The sequence below is a fragment of the Mobula hypostoma genome, chromosome 13 (genome assembly GCF_963921235.1).
Source record: "Mobula hypostoma chromosome 13, sMobHyp1.1, whole genome shotgun sequence".
Lineage (NCBI taxonomy): Eukaryota > Metazoa > Chordata > Chondrichthyes > Myliobatiformes > Myliobatidae > Mobula > Mobula hypostoma.
In genome coordinates, this window is record NC_086109.1 from 93,410,086 (window position 1) to 93,429,567 (window position 19,482).

Here is a 19,482-nt window from a genome sequence, read left to right on the forward strand (position 1 = left end):
TAAAGGCAAATGATTGAACTGCATTACATCTGCCCTAAACACCCGCCAGTTAACCGAGAATCAATCAGGAAACTCATTCCACTTGAAGACAATAACCTCATCAAAACCGAGATTATTGGGTCAATGCAACAGACGTACAAAAAAAAGATAACTTTTGCAGTCTCAAAACAGCAAGATCTTTTAAGCATCACCACAGCTTACTAAATTAACAGTTCACAACCCAAGAACCTGACAGAATATCACTTACAATACAGCACCCACAATAATTTCGGAAAGCAAGTGATAGTCAGGAGAGATTGCAAAGTTATTGACTTATTGAGATATTTGTGGAGTTGTGTCCCACCATCCAGTCCATGCCCCCTTCTCGCCACTAGCACTGGGCAAGAGGTACAGGAGCATTGAGTCCAACACAACCACTAAGTTTGGGAAGGTTCAATTATCATTCAACCATACATGAATACCACCAAACAAAACAGCATAACTCAGGGACCAAGGTCCAAAACACAATACCAAAAGTCATACACAGCACAAGGCACATATAGCACATATAAGATAGCAGTAAAACACAGTCTGAGACCTCTGTCAGTCAGGGTCGACCATGGATGTTGTGTCCTCGCTGTCTAGATATGCAAGCCAGGGCAGTACGATACGGAGAGCAAGCTGTTGCCCATGTAACAAGCTCCCTCTTACCATGCAATTGATGAACCTAAAGGAATAGCAGAGACCAATACAGTTTGGTACCAGCAGCATCGCGGGAGTTGCTAGTCAGCATTGAACTCAACGTGGGACTGCCTTGGGGGCTCCAGCTCTGGATTTTTCCCTCTGGGTTTACTCCCGAAGCCTTCCCCATAAATGGGTACAGCCACAGCACAATGGAGGCTTGAGTTTGGAGTTTTCCTTCTCCTAGATGAGCTGCCAATCCCGGCTGACGAGCCCCATCTGCCCAAGACGACTGGTTTTAAGGAGCCAGTACACTACCTTTTCCCCTTCTCCTGGCAGTAGAAATGGCTCTACCAGGTTCAGCAGCTAAGCCACACGTGAAGGCCAGGAAGTGGGCTTGGTTGTCACGGACTATTTGAGGTGCACGTCACTGGGAGCATTTAATAGACAGTAGGTGCTTGGTCTCATTACCACCCCCGGCTGTAACAACCTTAAGGACTAATATACGGTCACACAAAAAATAGACAGCCCAAGTCCTTGAGTCCATGGATGTTTCAGCAGTCTGCAGAAGAACACGATCCGCCATGCGCTCTGCTGAACAAACACTGGGGGGGCAGCAACCACTCCATCATGGATGCCACGCTGCACCGCCTCACCCTGGGCAGCTGCTAACAGGCGACACCATGGTTTCAGGCCTCGTCCTCATTGCCCCCCGTTGCCAGCCAATAAACCAATGAAATGGACTTGCAACATTCCACATCACCAACGTCCAATGGGGTCTGGCAGTTCTACAACCGTCAGGCTCGCAGACTGTCGTGGATAACTTCACCCACCACAACTCAGAAGTGACTCTATAAACTACAGACTCACTTTCAAGGACTCTGTACAACTCAACTCCTCAGTATTATTTTTTTATTCGCACAGTTTGTCTTCATTGCACGTTGGTTGTTAGTCCTTGTCTATATATAGCTTTTCCTAAGTTCTATTGTAATCATTTTCCTATAAATGCCTGCAAAAAGTAGTTTCTATTAGCCCTCATTATTATTAGAAAGAAATGCAAGAAAATGAATCTGGAGGTAGTATGTAGTGACATACACGCATACTTTGATAATAAATTTTGCTTTGACTTTTGAGATTCCTGCATTTTAATTTCTCACATTTATTAATTTTCATACTGAAGAACGTAGCCCTCAAACCAATTAAGTTACACAACAAGTACAGGTTTATCCAATACATTTGTCTCTGACACTACAATATTTAAGTGGCCATTCATCAATGAACCTGTCTACTGACGATTCCAAACGTAAATTCACGGGCGTAGCAGAATATCTAGTCATTAAGATCTCACCTTTTGCCACCTGGATGCCAGGTGTCATCTGTTCATACAAATGGCCAGTCTGCAAACATAAAAGAAACACACTAATTAGCTCAATTCAAATTACTTCAATACACTAAACAGCTCAATTCAAGAGGCTTCCCTGATGCTTTGAGAGCAACTTGAATATGTAGCAAACTTAACAGAAGAGAATATACAAGTTCTTTTTTAAAAACAGTATCTTACCCAATGAGAATTGACAGTGAGTCACAAGCAGTGGTATTCAGACAGATCAAATACTTGGTCAAGCAATGGGTTTTGAGGAACATCTTTAATGAGAGAGAGGGATTTAGTAAAGGAATTCCAGAGCTTACAGACCTGACAGCTGAAGGAATGCTGCTTATCACAGAGTGACTAAACTTGAGGTTGTGTGGAAGCCAGGAGGAGAAGTAGAGTGTTCTGAGCACTAAATCTCCAGGAGCCAGACTGTCCTAATGCAGGTCTTAGAAGATGAAAGAGATAGAGTTCTCTTCTACTTCTTATCTGCTTACACACAAGCCTCCTTTGAACCACAAAGCCAGGGAAATATTCAGAATGATATCCCTTGACTAGACTGTAACACGGAATGCGTACCCAAAGAGCGGAAAATTGTTTTCATCCTCTTCTTCAAAGATAATCTCACAATTCATCTTAAACCAATTCAAGTCAGCAAAATGCACTACGATTTCTGCAGGCACTTAAAGGCAGTAAAACTTAGCTCAGTCAGTGAACACAGAACAGATGGGAATGTGAGGGGCTGGATTTGCTCTCCATCTCCAAATGGGGGATTAAAGAGGTGATTCAGAACATGACTATTGAAAGGACGCAACTGGGAGCCCCCAACACAAGCAGGAGAGTTAATTGCGACAGCCCCTCAGTACAAGCACAGTGCAGGAAAGGTTAGGGACGTCTGGAGCACAGCTCACAGGGGAAGCCAATGAGTTTGCATACCCAACTGAATGATACCCCCCTCCACCTGCCCTGGGGCAAGAGTGACCAGCCTGCCCTGGCAAATGGGTTGAATGCCCCATTACTTATTACGGTACAGTCACAATAAGAGAGACTATTAAGTTTCACTTCCGCTGCCATTGCGCGATTTGTAAGTATTTCCGTTTGGGTGGGGGTTGGGGTTTAATGTTCTCGCAGTTTGCTGATTTGCTTTTCTGCATGGTGGGGGGAGGGGAGGGGATTGATGTTTTTCTTCAAGTGACTTCCAATGGTTTTGTTTCATGGCTATCTGGAGAAAACGAATTTCAGAGTTGCATATTGCATACATACTTTGATAATAAATGAACCTTTGAACCTTTTTCTTTAGAAATTCAGTGTGGGACAAGACGTTCTCGCCCCATGAGCTGCACTGTCCAGCAACCCATCTATTTAACACTAGTCTAACCACAGGGCAATTCACACTGACCAATTAGCCTGACCCTCCAAGGGTCAATTTACACTGACCCTTGGAGGGTCAGACACCCTGAGCCAATAGGCTGGTCCTGGACTTATTTCCTGGCATAATTTACATATTACTATTTAACTATTTATGGTTTAATTACTATTTATTATTTATGGCGCAACTGTAACGAAAACCAATTTCCCCCAGGATCAATAAAGTATCACCATGACTATGACTATGACTAGCCTACTAATCGATAGGTCTTTGGACTGTGGGAGGAAACTGGAACGGCCACGTGGTTCACGGGAAGAACGTACAAACTCATTACAGATGGCGACAGAACTGAGCTCCAAACTCCAGAATGCCCTGAGCTGTGCCCCGGGCTGGATGGAAATGACATTCACTGGAGCTATCTTAAGAATTCTATCTCGAGGGGAGACAAGATGGGATTGACTATACAGGGTGTAGCATAAGGACATTTGAGGGAAAATTGGATGAACCTCCAAGGAAGTTAGAATTAGACAAGGAGGTTCATGTGGACTGCCGACACTAGCACTGGCCCATTGGATTGAACGAATGGACTGCCTGTGCTGTAAGCACCAACCTAAAGCAGCTGGTGACTACACTGAATAGGATACAGAGCACGTATCTGCTCTCCGACTCCATGTTAGCAACGATGAATGGCTCAGAATGCCGCTCCTGAACTGTCATTCTCTGAGTCGGCCCAGTAGCATATCAGCTAGTGAGACGCTATTATAGCTCGGGGCGTTGGACTTCGCTCAATTCCAGCATCCTCTGTCAGGAGTTTGTATGTTCTTCCTATGACCGGGGGGGTGGGGTGGGGGGGGGGTTCCTCTCATAGTTCAAAGTCGTACCAGGTTAATTGGTCATTGTAATTGACCTGTGATTAGGCTGGGGTTGCTAGGATTACTAGGGTTACTAGGATTACTAGGGTTGCTAGGATTGCTAGGGTTATTAGGGTTGCTAGGATTGCTAGGGTTACTGGGATTACTGGGGTTGCTAGGGTTACTAGGGTTGCTAGGATTGCTAAAGTTACTGGGATTACTGGGGTTGCTAGGATTACTAGGGTTGCTGGGGTTGCTAGGGTTACTGGGATTACTGGGGTTGCTAGGGTTACTAGGGTTGCTAGGGTTACTAGGCATTGCAGCTCACTGGGCAGAAAGGCCTGTTCCCCGCTGTATCAATCAGCAAATAAATAAATGTCATCCACACACCTCATAAGTTTTAAGCTTTGCTCTCAGGTTCTCGAGCATCTTCAAATTGTCCTCCTGTTCTCGGTCTCGTGCCTTCAGTAAGTTCTTCAGCTGCTGCTTCTGGAGGATTGGACAGAGCAGAGGACCTTAAATCAACACAGTTCCACCATCACGCGGATTCAGTGCTGGGTTTTACTGGTGCTGATGGTGCAGCACTTTCCACCTATGAGAACGCTACAAAAATCTGAACATCACAAAAGTATGAGCGAACTAGGGCGTTTCTGACTAGGAAATGTAAGAATGTTGTCAGAGACTTTCACTTCACCCATCAGAATAGATTCCCTCAGTAGAGCAAAGGAGATAAAGAGCAGAGTAATTCAAGAACTGGGAATTATAAACAATTAAAAGCTTTGCAGACAACACCAAATCAGTAGCATAGACAATCAAGAAAAACTGGGATGAATTCAAAGAATACACAAGTATGATAGATCAGATGTTTAATTAGCAAATAATAATGCAGCTGGTGCGAAGAATAAGATGCCACAGACCCTTGAGAAAACGAGGATTGATGCAGCTTTTGAAAGCAGACAACGCTTTGAAGAGACAAGAAATTTAACACTGGAATCTGGAACACGGCAGCGTAGTGGTTAATACAACGCTTTACGGAACCAGTGACCCGGGTTCAATTCCCACCGCTGTCCGTACGTTCTCCCCGTGGGTTCCCTCCCACAGTCCAAAGGTGTGCTGCCAGGTAGGTTCATCGATCAGTGTAAATTGTCCCGTGTTTCGTCTAGAGTTAAATCGGGGGTTGCTGGACGGCGCGGCTTGAAGGACTGGAAGGTTCTATTCCATGCTGTATCTCACAAAATAAATAAATCAATCTTCCGGAGGATCTGAGCGGGTTGAGCAGTGTAGTGGGTGGAGTGGAGGGCAGAGTTATCAACAGCTTCAGGACTGCAAAGCATTGTCACTTGTCACTATCACAGAGACTGAACTGGGAAGAACAGAAGGTATTTTATACAAATTCTGGATTAGGCCACGGTGCACACCATGTATAATGTAAAATGTACATAGAGTCATGAAAAGCTATAAAGAAATGTACGAAGAAGATGCCAAACTATCAAGAATGACAGACGAGACCTCCGTGAAAGAGAGAGGAAGAGGTATGATTGAAGTTTGAAAGAATTCGAAATACTCAGCCCTTTGGAGAGGAATTCAAACCAAAGCAACACTGAGACAACCGAATAAACCCCATTGGGAAGTCAAGAGGAATTACTTTTATTCAGAAATGCTTTGAATGTGGAATTCAGAACTTGAAAAATAGTTCAGACAAACAGCACTGATACACAGAAAGTGAAGCTGTGGGCACCCCAGTACCCTAGCAGATTGTGTGATGCTCATTACAGCTCAGGACATTCCGCAGTTCCGAGTTCAATCCCAGCGGCATTCCGTAAGGAGTCTCTGTGGAATGCAGTGTGCTTTCTCCGGGTGCTACAGTTTCCTCTCAGTCCAAAGCGAGGTTAATTGGTCTTTGTAAATTGCCCTGTGATTAAGTTAGGGTTACATCAGTGGTTGCTGGGGCAACACGGCTTGAAGGGCCAGAAGGGCCTACTCCGAACTGGACAATGTCGATGGATAGATAAATAAATAAACAAACTAGTAAATAAAATAGAAATAATTAAAATGCAAATGTGCAAATACAAATAAGAACAACAAGTGCCAGAAACACTCAGTGGGTCAGACGCTGCGTCTGTAGAGAGAGAAACTGAGTTATATTTCCAGTTGATCAGAAGGTTCACAGCACGTTTCAAAGTTTAAGTAAATTGATTATCAAAGTATGTACATATTACCTTGAGTTTCATTTTCCTGAAGGCATTCACAGGACAGTGAAAGAAATAAAGGATTTACAAAATACTCTACATAAACAAAGACTGACAGACATACAATGGGAAAAGAAGACAGTGTGCAAAACAAAATACTGACAACATGAGTTATAGAGTCCTTAAAAGTGAGTCTGTAGGTCACAGAATCAGTTCAGAGCTGAGCTGAGTGAAGTTATCCACACTGGTTCAGGAGCCTGATGGTTGAGGGGTAATAACTGTTCCTGAACCTGGTGGTGTGGGAGCTGATGGTTGAGGGGTAATAACTGTTCCTGAACCTGGTGGTGTGGGACCTGATGGTTGAGGGGTAATAACTATTCCTGACCCTGGTGGTGTGGGACCTGATGGTTGAGGGGTAATAACTGTTCCTGAACCTGGTGGTGTGGGACCTGATGGTCGAGGTGTAATAACTGTTCCTGAACCTGGTGGTGTGGGACCTGATGGTTGAGGGGTAATAACTGTTCCTGAACCTGGTGGTGTGGGACCTGATGGTTGAGGGGTAATAACTGTTCCTGAACCTGGTGGTGTGGGACCTGATGGTCGAGGTGTAATAACTGTTCCTGAACCTGGTGGTGTGGGACCTGATGGTTGAGGGGTAATAACTGTTCCTGAACCTGGTGGTGTGGGACCTGATGGTTGAGGGGTAATAACTGTTCCTGAACCTGCTGGTGTGGGTCCTGAGGATCCTGTACCTTCTTCCTGATGGCAGCTGTGAGAACAGAGCATGGCCTGGAGGTCCTTGATGATGTTGCTTTCCTGTGACTATGCTGCGTGCAGATGTGCTCTGCGGTGGGGAGGGCTTTACTGGGCTGCATCCTCTACTTTTTGTAGACTTTTCTGTAGAGTATTGATGTTTTCATACCATGCCATGATGCAACCAGTCAATAAACTCTCCACCACACACCAACAGAAGTTTGTCAGAGTTTTAGATAACATGCCAAATCTTCACTATCTTCTAAGCAGAGGCTTTCTTCGTAATGGCACCTTTGTGCTGGACGCAGGGCAGGTCCTCAGAAATGATAACACCAAGAAATTTAAAGTTCCTGGCCCTCTACAGCTCTGACCCCTGATGAGGACTGGGTCATGGACTTCTAGTTTCCTCCTCAAGTCAATAATCAGCTCCTTGGCCTTGCTGACACTGAGTGAGATGTTGTTGTTGTGACATCACTCAGCCAGATTTTCGATCTCCCTCTTGTATGCTGACTCACCACCACCTTTGATTCGGCCGACGATGGTGGTGTCATCAGCAAACTTAAATATGACATTGCAGCTGTGATTAGCTTCACGGTCGTGAGTGCAAGGTGGGTAGAGTGAGTTAAACTACAACCATCAGACTCCTGAATCAGCATGAGTAACTTCACTCACTTCAGTGATCAATTGACCCCACAATCTACTGACTCACTTTCAAGAACTCCACAGCTCAGTTATTATTTACAAACAAGAGAAAACCTACAGATGTTGGAAATCCAAGCAACAAACACAGTCCTGCTGAAGGGTTTCAGCTCGAAACGTCGACTGTACTTTTTTTTCCCCACAGATGCTGCCTGGTCTGCTGAGTTCCTCCAGCATTTTGTGTGTGCTGTCAGTATTATTTATTTACTTTTTAAATTATTATTTGCATGACCTCCTTCCAAATGGAGAAGATGGCATGACAGCAGCGCACACGGCCACTTCAGTGGCAATGTCTGTTATCTGTCAAGTGGGGTACCGTGCACAATTCTGATTTGACGGAGACGGACGTGAGAGTACGGAGGAACATCTGGAGAAACTTCTGAAATGCCCGCTTCGCTGCCGCTGCTACTGTGTGGTAACCGGAATCTCCGGAGCTGAAGGCCCCGAAATCCTTGGCTTTGCGTGTTTCAGCGGCCGGGGAGAGGTCGAAGGCGCTCGGCAGAGGATGGCGCTCGGGAGGCTGTATCAGAGAGGCTGGTCGGAAGCTCGAAGTTTTTGGACAGATGGACTCAGTGTCAGCTGTGGTCGGGTGCTTCCAAGGCATCGGCAAGTTGACGGTGCCTGGAGGTTTATGGCAGGGAGTCTCTCCCTTTTGCCGCGGATCGACTCAGGACTTTGAGACTTTTTTTTTACTGTGCCCATGGTCTGTTCTTCATCAAATTACGGTATTGCTTTGCACTGCTGTAACTATATGTTATAATTATGTGGTTCTGTCAGTGTTAGTCTTTGGTTTGCCCTGTTTTCTGTGATATCACTCTGGAGGAACATTGTATCATTTCTTAATGCATGTATGCATTTCTAAATGACAATAAAAAGAGGACTGAGTGTTCTCATAATCTAATCTAAATTTGTCAACTTTTGCACATTGTCAGTCCTTGTTATTTATAAACTTTCATAAATTCTACTGTATTTATCTTCCTGCAAACGTCTCCAAGAAAATGAATTTCAAGGTTCCGATCCGCTGTTCCGACAATTTATATGCCGTCCCAGACAGCCTGGGGGCTCCTCTCTCTGTGGCTCTGAGACTGTGAGACTGCCCCCAGCTGCTGTGCTTCGTGTCTGCAAACTTTGTGGTGATGTGTCCCTTTGCAGGCTTTGCAGCTACTCCGGGTTGCTCAGGGGGTCTGCATCTAAAGACGCAATCTGGTTCAGAATGCTCCTTGCTGTTCACGTTTATAGTTTGCATGATTTGTTGGTTTTTTTTCTTTCTCTGCACTTTTGGGTGGGGTCGGCCCTTTTTTTTTAGTAATTGGGTCCTTACGGGTTCCTTGCTTTGCAATTGTCTGTAAGCAAACAAATCTCAAGGTTGTATAACTTATGCATTCTTTTTAATAAATGCACTTTGACTAGTAAATGATGACATGTACATAGCTTGATAACAAAATTACTTTATAAACTTTGATGAGTACGTGTGATGAAGAAAAGTTGCAGGGCTCAGGGAAATGAGTGTAGGAATGTGTTGGCCTCCTCGGGAACCAGCATTGCCCCGATGATCATAGTGGCTACCTCCTGCTTAGCTTTAAGAATCACTTTTTCAGCAAATCTGCCCATAAATTACCACCATCTGGCACCAGTTTAATTCGGCTGAGGGGGTGACAGCAGGAAAATGGAGGGGAATTATAATTTGACAAGGCAGACCTTAGATACTCAACAAGACCAGAAACAGAGGAAAAGTAATTGGTTCCACCAGCCTGATGTCCTGAGGAATGTAGAGATGGAAGAGGTGACACGGGAGTCTTGATTTCATTAGAATATGTAAGAGAAATAAGAGCGTCTGCAGTTCCACATCAAGTACTAACACAGACCTAGATTCACATTGTTAAATTTTAAAAACTCACCTCAATCTGAAGCTCTCCCAATGACTTGCACTCCTGTATAATGGGAACAATAAATCTGCCATCAATCACAAAGCACTCCACTTCAAGATTTAAGTTTAACTATGGCTTGTACATCGAAGCATACAGTGAAATGCGCCGTTTGCGTTGACAACCAACACTCCCAAGGATGTGCCGGGGGCAGCCCGCAAGTGTTGCCACACATTCTGGCGCCAGTACAGCCTGCCCACAATGGTCAGCAGGACAAGTCAGGACACAACGAGCAACAGAACAACAACAACAAAACAAATCCTGTGTCTCCCTCCCATCCACTCATACCTACTCAGCCCTCCAACCCCAGGACAGACAATCCTCTGCCTTGGGCAGAGGCAGACTAAAACCACACGTTCGTCGTGATACGTCACTGCAACAACTTCTCTGGCTGTGCTTCCAGCAATTGCAGTTTATTTGCAAAGAACTGCAGGCAATCCCCAGGTTATGATAGGGTTCCATTCTAGAGAACTGTTTGTAACCTAAGCTGGTCAGGAGTTGGAAACGAACACGGGAGAGGGTCACAGAGATGGCGGTCAGGGGAGAGCAAGCAGGCACAGGAAAAACTACTGCCGGCCAGCCTCAGTGAGCGAATGAGTGAGTCTGCTCTGTGCTCCCAGCTCCGTTCATCTCCACCCAGCCCCTGGCTGTTGCTGCACGAGGGGTGAGGTGTGGAGACAAGAGAAAGCACACAGAAATGCTTCATTTCCCACCCAGGAGATTCCTGCAACATCCATCCCGCTGGTCTCTCAAATATGTGCGAGGTTTCCATAAGTCGGGCGTTCGTAACCCGGGGACGACCTGTAGGTGCTGTTCTCCTCGATATCAAGAAACCTCTGAAAACTGAAGGTCCACAATGCCCAAGAGTGCCAAAGCTTTAGGGCGTCAGAGAGAATTTAATGGAGACAGGTAGGCGATGCCAAGCCCAAGCTCGGAAAGCCCACAGAACAGAGGAGGGAGAGGGCACCACGCTTCTGGAGTCTCAGGAAAGCAGCAGGATAGAGAAATATCACAAAGCTGAGAGAGTGATGAGATAAAGGAGCTTGTTGGAAGGCGAGAGGAAATGTGGCCTGAGAAGGGAAAGAAAAGAGGGGGAAAATAACACGACTACAAAAGCAAAGTGAAATATGAAACAGTGGATTTGGATGTAGAATTGTGATTTTTCTTGCAGTTTAACTTTCCAATGCTTGCTTGTAATTCTATATCATTACCTATACACATGAAATTGTTCAGTGAATTTTCCAGTAATTACAGTACAATTACTTCAGTGTTTTTCAAGAAACTTAGTTTTCAGGAGCAGGTGTCACAGCACTTGAATCTGGCTGTTTGATAGGTTCATAGTTATCAGTGGAATTCTGTTATATCTATGAGATGACTGACTACTTTTTAGTCTGTTTTTTTCCCATTCTCTTGGCATTTCTTCGCGTTCTCTCTTGTACCACTTAATAAAATGATAAGCAACTAGTTTTATGCCTCATCCTTGACTTCTGAAGAAGCTTTGGATCACAAAAGCTTCCGACTGTGGAGAAAATGTCAGGGCTGATAACAAACCTGACCCACATCTGCTAATCTTTAGCACAGATTACTCAGATTTCAGAAAAGTACAGCAACTGAGCCATGAGCTCCAAAATGACGCATTAAGCGATGACATAAAAACAAATATAAATATGAATTACTACAAATAAAATATATTAAAGATCAGCTTTATTTGTCACATGTACACTGAAACATACAGTGAAATGAGTCATTTGCATCAACAACCAACACAGCCCAAGGACGTGTCGGGGCAGCCTGCAAGTGTTGCCATGTTTCTTGCATCAACAGAGCATGTCACAGCTCACTCACCCCAACCTGTACGTCTTTGGAATCCACTTTATTATCTGCCCACACTTTCTCTGTAAAACTTTATTCTGCATTCTGCTATTGTTCTTCCTTTGTACAACCTCAATGCACTAATGTGATGGAATTGTCTGTACAATAAAGCAACACCAACTCCGAAATATAGGTCATGACATCCAAATGCCCAGCTCATGTCTTCCCAAACAGATCCTCGGAAGGTCAGTGAGGCCCTGGCGGGCAAAGGGAATGCTTTGAAGATAACATCAAAATCAGCCTGAAGAAATTCAACATTACATCTAAAAACTGAGAAGACACTGCCCTCAATAGATCCACCTGGAGGAAATCTGTTCAAGAAGGAGCTGTGCTACATGAGAAAAACCTCCAGGGAACCGCACAGAACAAGCGACAGCTGTGAAGGGAGAGACTGAACAACTAACAGACCCAACCACTGACCACGGCCACCACCTACTCTTCTCCACACTGCACTGGAATGTGTGGATCCCAGATAGATCTGTACAGCCACCAGACCCACCAGTAGACAACCCCCAAGGAGAACATCACGCTTGACTTGAGTAATTGCACTGCTGCTACTAAAGGCAAAGATAATTATCAATCATATCCCACAAATTAGTTTTTTTTTTAAACAAAGAGCACTGCCTGATCTTAAAATTACTAACCGTGAACTGCGTGCTCATTTATAAGAAAATTACAGTAAAATTCTTTACATATAATTAAATACAGAGCCAAATCTTAAGATTGCTTTCATTCATTTAGAATCAATTTAATACGTTGTGGCTATAAAAGACATTTAGCAAATTGTGCGGCACCATGCAAATGGAAAAAGGGAAGAACATGAAATAATAGCCCGATTTGCATTAAACAGCGTGAATGGATTCGGGGAGAATTAAAATGCTTTTACTTACAACTGACAGCATGTCAGAAGTGCTTGAAGTGAAAATTAGAAGATTAAAGGCCATTAAGTGAAGTGAATAGGAATTTGTACAAAAATATGCAAAATATGGATGAAAACAATGAGTCAGGCGTTTTACTGTCGGTGACACTGCATCAAGGAATACATTTTCCACACAGGTACACAATTGTTCTACAGCTCACTTAACATAGAATGTAGGACATTACAGCACAATACAGGCCCTTCAGCCCATAATGACGTGCTGACCTTTTAACCTACTGTAACATCAACCTAATCCTTCCCTCCTACAGAGCCCTCCATTTTCCTATGCTGATTAGGAGTCTCTTAAATGCCTCCACCACCACCCCTGGGAGGGCTTTCAGTGCACCCACCAGTCTTGTGGAAAGAACTTACCTCTGATATCACCCTGTTAAAACTATGCCCCCTTGTATTACCCACTTCTGCTCTTCTGACTATCCATTCGATCTGTGCCTCTTAATATCTTGGACTCATCTATCAAGTCGCCTCTCATCCTCCTTTGATCTAAAGAGAAAAGTCGAGCTCGCTCAACCTTTCCTCATAAGACACGGTCTCAAATCCAGACGGCATCCTAGTAAATCTCCTCTGCACCCTCTCTAAAGTTCCCACATCCTTCCTACAATGAGGTGACCAGAACTAAACACAATCCCAGGGACAATGCCCCAAAGCCCTGCTTCTCCTCCAATACCTACATCCCAACGCACTCCTCACATTAAACTTAAAACCTTCTAAACTCCTCGCCCACATCAAATTCTACATAGAGGGGACATGCAGAGGATGTTTCCTATGGTGGGGGAAGTCTACGAACAGAGGACAAAAGCCTCGGAATAGAGGGGGCGTCCATTTAGAACAGAGGCAAGGAGGAATTTCTTCAGCCAGAGGGTGGTGAGCTTGTGGAATTCGCTGCCACAGTTGGCTGTGGAGGCCAAGTTAGTGGGTATATTTAAAATGGTGGTTGATAAGATTCTTGATTGGAGGGGGTGTCGAAGACTACGGGAAGAAGGCTGGAGAATGGGGTTGGGGGGGATAATAAATAAGCCAAGCTGGAATGGCAGAATAGACCAGATGGGCCAAACGGTCTCATTCTGCTCCTATGTCTTATGGTCTGCAATGCTGAAGGAACTCAGATCAGGCAGCATCTATGGAAAAGGATAAACATTTGCCATTTCGGGCCAAGACTCTTCATCAGGACTGGAGAGAAAGGCAGCAGAAGCCAGAATAAGGTGGCGGGGAGAGGAGGAAGGACTACAAACTGGCAAGTAATAGGTGAAAGCCGGCGAGGGGGAAGGGGTGATGAAGTGAGAAGCTGGGAGGTGATAGGTGGAAAAGACAAAGGCCTGAAGGAGGAGGAATCTGACAGGAGAGGACAGTGAACCATGGGAGAATGGGAAGGACAAGGGGTACCAGAGTGAGGTGATGAAGAAGTGAAGAGAAGGGGTAAGAGGGAAGCCAGAATGGAATAGACAATAGGTACAGGAGTAGGCCATTCGGCCCTTCGAGCCAGCACCGCCATTCACTGTGATCATGGCTGATCATCCACAATCAGTACCCTGTTCTTGCCTTCTCCCCATATCCCTTCACTCCGCTATCATTAACAGCTCTGTCTAACTCTTTCTTGAAAGCATCCAGAGAATTGGCCTCCACTGCCTTCTGAGGCAGAGCATTCCACAGATCCACAACTCTCTGGGTGAAAAAGTTTTTCCTCAACTCCGTTCTAAATGGCCTACCCCTTATTCTTAAACTGTGGCCTCTGGTTCTGGACTCCCCCAACATCGGGAACATGTTTCCTGTCTCTAGCGTGTCCAATCCCTTAATAATCTTATATGTTTCAATCAGATCCCCTCTCATCCTTCTAAGTTCCAGTGTATACAATCCCAGTCGCTCCAATCTTTTAACCTATGACAGTCCCGCCATCCCAGAAATTAACCTCGTGAATGGAAAAAGAGAAGGGGGAGAGGGGAGAGATTGCCATAAATTAAACGAATCAAAGTTCATGCTGAATATGAGGTGATTCTCCTTCAAGCTGAGGGGGGCCTCATTGTGGCAGTAGAAGAGGCCATGGACCGACATGTCAGAATGAGAATGGGGAGTCGAATTTAAATAGTTGGCCTTTTTTCTTTCTTATCCTCCTTGATGCCAATTTCTTCAACCCTACGGCATCTGTGCTACTTAAGACTGGTTCACCTTAATCAGATTTTAATTGCTGCATCACTGATATCCATGCCTTCAGAAGCCCTGCTCAAAGTTCCAGAATTCTCTCTCTAAACCTGTCAGTCTCTACCAATTCTCCCCATGAAAACTTACCTCCTTAATAAACCTGTTGACAATTTTCCTTTATCCCTTTGTAGATCAGTGTTAAATGTTGTGTAACAAGGTTCCTGTGACACACCCAACCATATTTTTTTTACTCAAATTCAGATTACCGGTGACACACCTGGTTCAGTTGTTTCTGAAGTCCGCTCACCCTCTCCAGGAAGATCTTCTGCTCGTGATGGAGTTTCTTCAACTTTCCCTTGAGGTCCTCATTTTCACTCTGAAGCTCCTGGGGATAATTAGATTAAAAAAAAAGAAATTTATCCATACAGTGGGTCTGGGGCTGGGCGAGTAGGCGTCACATGGGAAAGAACTGGATCTTGGCATTTACTCATTGCTGGGCTCCACCATGTCTAGTTATAACATGCCAGAAAAAGGCCGGCCATGTCATAAAGGATCCCACCCAACCTGCTCATAGACTGTTTGTCCCACTCCCATCGGGAGGAGGCTACGCAGAATCAACACCAGGACCACCAGACTCCAAAGCAGTTACTTCACCTCCACTCACAAACCCACCCCCACCACATTTACATCACCTGGCAACACTACCTGCATACAATCAGTCACTGCATATAACAGCTACTTGTTCTGTAGGATTGTTTTTAAAGTTATAGTGCCATTTTGCTTTTTTAAATTGTATTTTTTATACTTGTTTTTTTTTAATATGCCGCATCAGATCCAGAGTTTTTAAAAAAAAATCATTTTGTTATCATTTACACTCGTGCACTGAAGATTAACCAAAAAAAAAACAACCTTGAATCTGAAGCAGAGAATTGGTTGAGGTTGGTTTCATTCTTGGAGTCAATCTCCTACTCAAATAAGGAGAGAGACAAGTGTGCTGGGATCTAGAGCAAAATAAATCACATTGATAGAGGAACTCAACGTGGTCAGGCCGCACCTCGGGTGGCCGAGACCCTGCATCAGGACTGAGAATTGTGACGCCAAACCAAGCTATCGGACGATTGATGCTAATTAGAGAGTAAGAGAGACAATGGAGAAACATTCAAAATGCTAATAAGAGAGGAGAGCAGAATTAACAGAAAAGAAAGACAATTCAGAATATTGACAGACCGGTTACTTTGAACCTGAACTGTTTGAAGTTTGATGGACAGGTGATACCCCAGCAGGGGGATAAAAAGAGCAGGTTCGCTAAGGCACGCGACACACTATGAGATCATGAGATAACGAGACCCTGGAAAGAGTGGTGTGCCCCCACAAGTTGGTGCGAGTTTGGAGGTCCGGTTTGTGGGAACCGACCATAGACTCACAGGGTGAGAAGGTACGATCGACAGGAACCTGGTGTGTGTGTCCGCCCTTGCCTGGGTGCCGGGTTCACCACGGAAGAACAATCGTATCCGGAACGGAGGGGTCACAGTCGGTGACCACAGCGGGATAGAAGACATAAAAGGGTCCGCCCGAAAACCAATTGCGAAGACATCAAAGGTCTGCCTGAATCAAATTGCATCCCCCTCCCTCTCTCTCTCTCCAACGGCACAACAGCGATTACTGCGAACTGAACTCTGCGTCACTTAAATCTGATCATTTTACCCCTAGACTGCGATAGAGCTTGGTTGATTCCTATTACCCTAGTTCTGTGTACATGTGTGTATTATCATTGCTAACCTGTTGCATTTATATCCTTACGATTAGAGTACTGTGTTACTTATTTCTTTAATAAAACTTTATTAGTTCCTAGTAATCCAGACTCCAACCAGTGGTCCATTTCTGCTGGTTTGGCAACCCAGTTACGGGGTACGTAACAGAATGTACAGGTGAGATAGCCATCATCTCCTTACGGCACTTGTGCGCTGCCCTTAGCACATCCTCAGATTTTGTTGGCTGTCAACACAAAACGATGCATCCTGTACACGTAATAAATGAATGAATCTAACTATCTATCTGAAGAGGTGAGGCAGGAACTGGGGAGGAAGAGGTGAATCCACTTGAGGAGCTCGTGGGCAGATGGAGCCAAGTATGGGAGATTGAGACCAAAACGGGGAAGCAACAGTTGGGGCTAACAGAGGGCTGCAGATGATGGAATCGGACTGGAAAGTGTTAAGTGGGACCAGATAAGAAGTTTGGCATCTCTGTCCCCCTCTTACTAAGTCTTATTGAGGCATTGTAGAAAGTTTTCTGTCTGGATGCTAACGGCTTGGTATGGTAACTGCCCTGGAGATGGCCACAGGAGAGATGTGGACATCACGGAAAGCAGCCTCCCCTCCATGGACACTGCCTGAGGAAAGCGGCCAGAATAATCGAAGACCCCACTAACCCTGGCCATTCTCTCGTCTCCCCTCATCCATCAGGCAAAAGACCCAGAAGCCCGTACCACCAGGGTCTACGACAGCTTCTATCCCATGGATATCAGACTTGAATTCCTTATCTTATTCCAGCTGGATGCACTGTGTAATGATTTGATCTGCATGCTAACGGCTAGGTGGGGGTTGGGGAGGAGATTGGGGACTCATGTTCAAGGACTCTGAAACTCACGGTCTCAGCGTTATTTACTGATCTATTATTGTACTTTAGTTACACAGTTAAGTCTTTTGCACATTGATTGTCACTCTGTGCTAATGTATAGTTTTCCATTGATTCTATCGTCCTGTGAATGCCTGCAAGAAAATGAATCACAAGGTAGCATATGGTGACATATACGTACTTTGAAAATAAATTTACTTTCAACTTTTAATGGGTCAAGTGTGTGGGTCCGCCCTTCCTCACCACCCCAAGAAGCTGCTCAGCTCACTGAAATCGCGGCCCCGCCCCCCCCCCCCACCCTGTGACCCTGTGGACTGTAATTTTGCTTACAAAAATGTTGGCTGTTCACAGAAAGCATTAACATAATCATACTTTTATAGTGTGCTGCTCCTTCTGACTGGATAGCAAACTGGTTTCAGCTGGATGATGTCTTGCGTCTAACCTCTGCAGCATTTCAGCAGCCTGTCAAAGTGATTTTTTAAAAAAAATATAAAACCACATTTAAGGAAAACAAGATTGCAGTCACTTTCTTCAAATACACCATTTTCCAGTGTTGAGAGAAACAGGGTAGCATATAGTTCAGTGCAACGTTTTTTGGAATCAGCTGTAACACTGGGGCTCAATTCCCCCTGCTATCCATGAGAAACACATGCAAAGTGCTGGAGGAACTCAGCAAGTCAGGCAGCATCGATGGAGATTAATAAACAGTCGACGTATCAGGCCAAAGCCGAAATGTCCACTGTCTAATCACTTCCATAGATGCTGCCCGACTTGCTAAGTTCCTCCAGCACTGTGTGTGTGTTGCTTTGGATTTCGAGCGTCGGCAGAATTCCTCGTGTTTACGCTGTCTGTAAGGAGTTTGTACGTTCTCCCCGTGACCGTGCGGCTTTACTCTGGATGCCCCGGTTTCCTCCCACAGTCCAAAGACTGAGTTAGGATGAGTAAATTGTGGCCCTGCCACACTGGCACCAGAAACGTGGCAACACTTGCAGGCTGCCCCCAGCACAACCTCCGACTGTGTTGGTCACTGACTCAAATGACACATCCCACTGAATGCTTTGATGCACTTGTGACAAATCAAACTCATCTTTAAGCAGGTTTTCAGCCTGCGTGCACTGATTTATGTGAGACAGGACAGTGAAAGGACTTAGTAATATAATATTCAGATAACATTTTACATGGCCTTTCCCCTGGTCTATCTCAATGATGAATCAGTGCTGCAACAGGAGATTAGGTATTGATAATTATAGTTCTGGTTGCAAGCCGAGAACAGATGCTGTGCAGATGATGTGTCATCCAAGCCTTTTTTTCTTCCATATATGCTACTGTCTCTGTACTCCACGTTTATATTTAAGGTGAGAGGAAGGAGTTTTAAGGGAGATTTGAGGGGAAACTTTATTTTTGCACAGAGTGACTGATACTTGGAACTTGCTGCCAGGGGAAATGGAGGTATCAGATACAATAACTGGAATGAAGGGATATTTAGAGAGACATTTAAAACTGCAATGCATAAGAATGTGGTCCTAATAGGGACCAATGGGATTAATGCAGTTGGGCAGAAGGGTTGGGATGGACATAGTGGGCTGAATGGCCTGTTTTTCTTCTATCAAACTTGGATTTTCTATCAAATTGGAATCTATTTCTAAGGTGCAGTATCAGGGCATTCAGAGAGAAACAAGATGACTGGGCAGGGTCTCACTAACTCTTTATACCTTCTAAATTTGTAACTAGCAGGGGGTATTAAGAGAGAGAGTCAGTGGAAGTATCATTCTGGCTTTTCAGCAGGACTTTGATCAGATATCATACAATAGACTCATCATTATGTGCGGTGTCGTACAATCATAGACTCATCATTATGTGCGGTGTCGTACAATCAGGAGTTTATCTCTATTGTAGAAGAAGTCCATTTAAGAGTCTTATATTACGGTGGGAACCAGATCCGCTCATAGCCACCCTTGGAGCAACAAGCTCCCTATCTTCAGCCAATATGTATGAAAAAATGGCTGTATTATTTGGAATGGTGATTGCCAAGAAGTTAATCCGCAAATGTGGAAAATGGACTCTGTGCCTACGTACGATCTGTGGCTG

At 44.7% G+C, this 19,482-nt stretch overlaps 1 protein-coding gene across 5 annotated transcripts in view; it reads right to left on the bottom strand.

Moving 5' to 3' along the window:
* The window catches only part of LOC134355786 (uveal autoantigen with coiled-coil domains and ankyrin repeats-like), a 195,030-nt gene that overhangs the window by 21,104 nt on the left and 154,444 nt on the right, over positions 1-19,482 (bottom strand). For 3 of the 5 annotated variants that reach the window (XM_063066195.1, XM_063066194.1, XM_063066196.1), the window contains exons 10-14: positions 17,767-17,856; positions 15,038-15,145; positions 9,789-9,821; positions 4,640-4,738; positions 2,009-2,057 (exon numbers count right to left, since the gene is read on the bottom strand). In XM_063066195.1, coding sequence (XP_062922265.1) covers positions 2,009-2,057; positions 4,640-4,738; positions 9,789-9,821; positions 15,038-15,145; positions 17,767-17,856 — 379 coding nt within the window. The remainder of the gene's footprint in view (positions 1-2,008; positions 2,058-4,639; positions 4,739-9,788; positions 9,822-15,037; positions 15,146-17,766; positions 17,857-19,482) is intronic. The other 2 variants (XM_063066198.1, XM_063066197.1) reach the window with 2 other exon arrangements.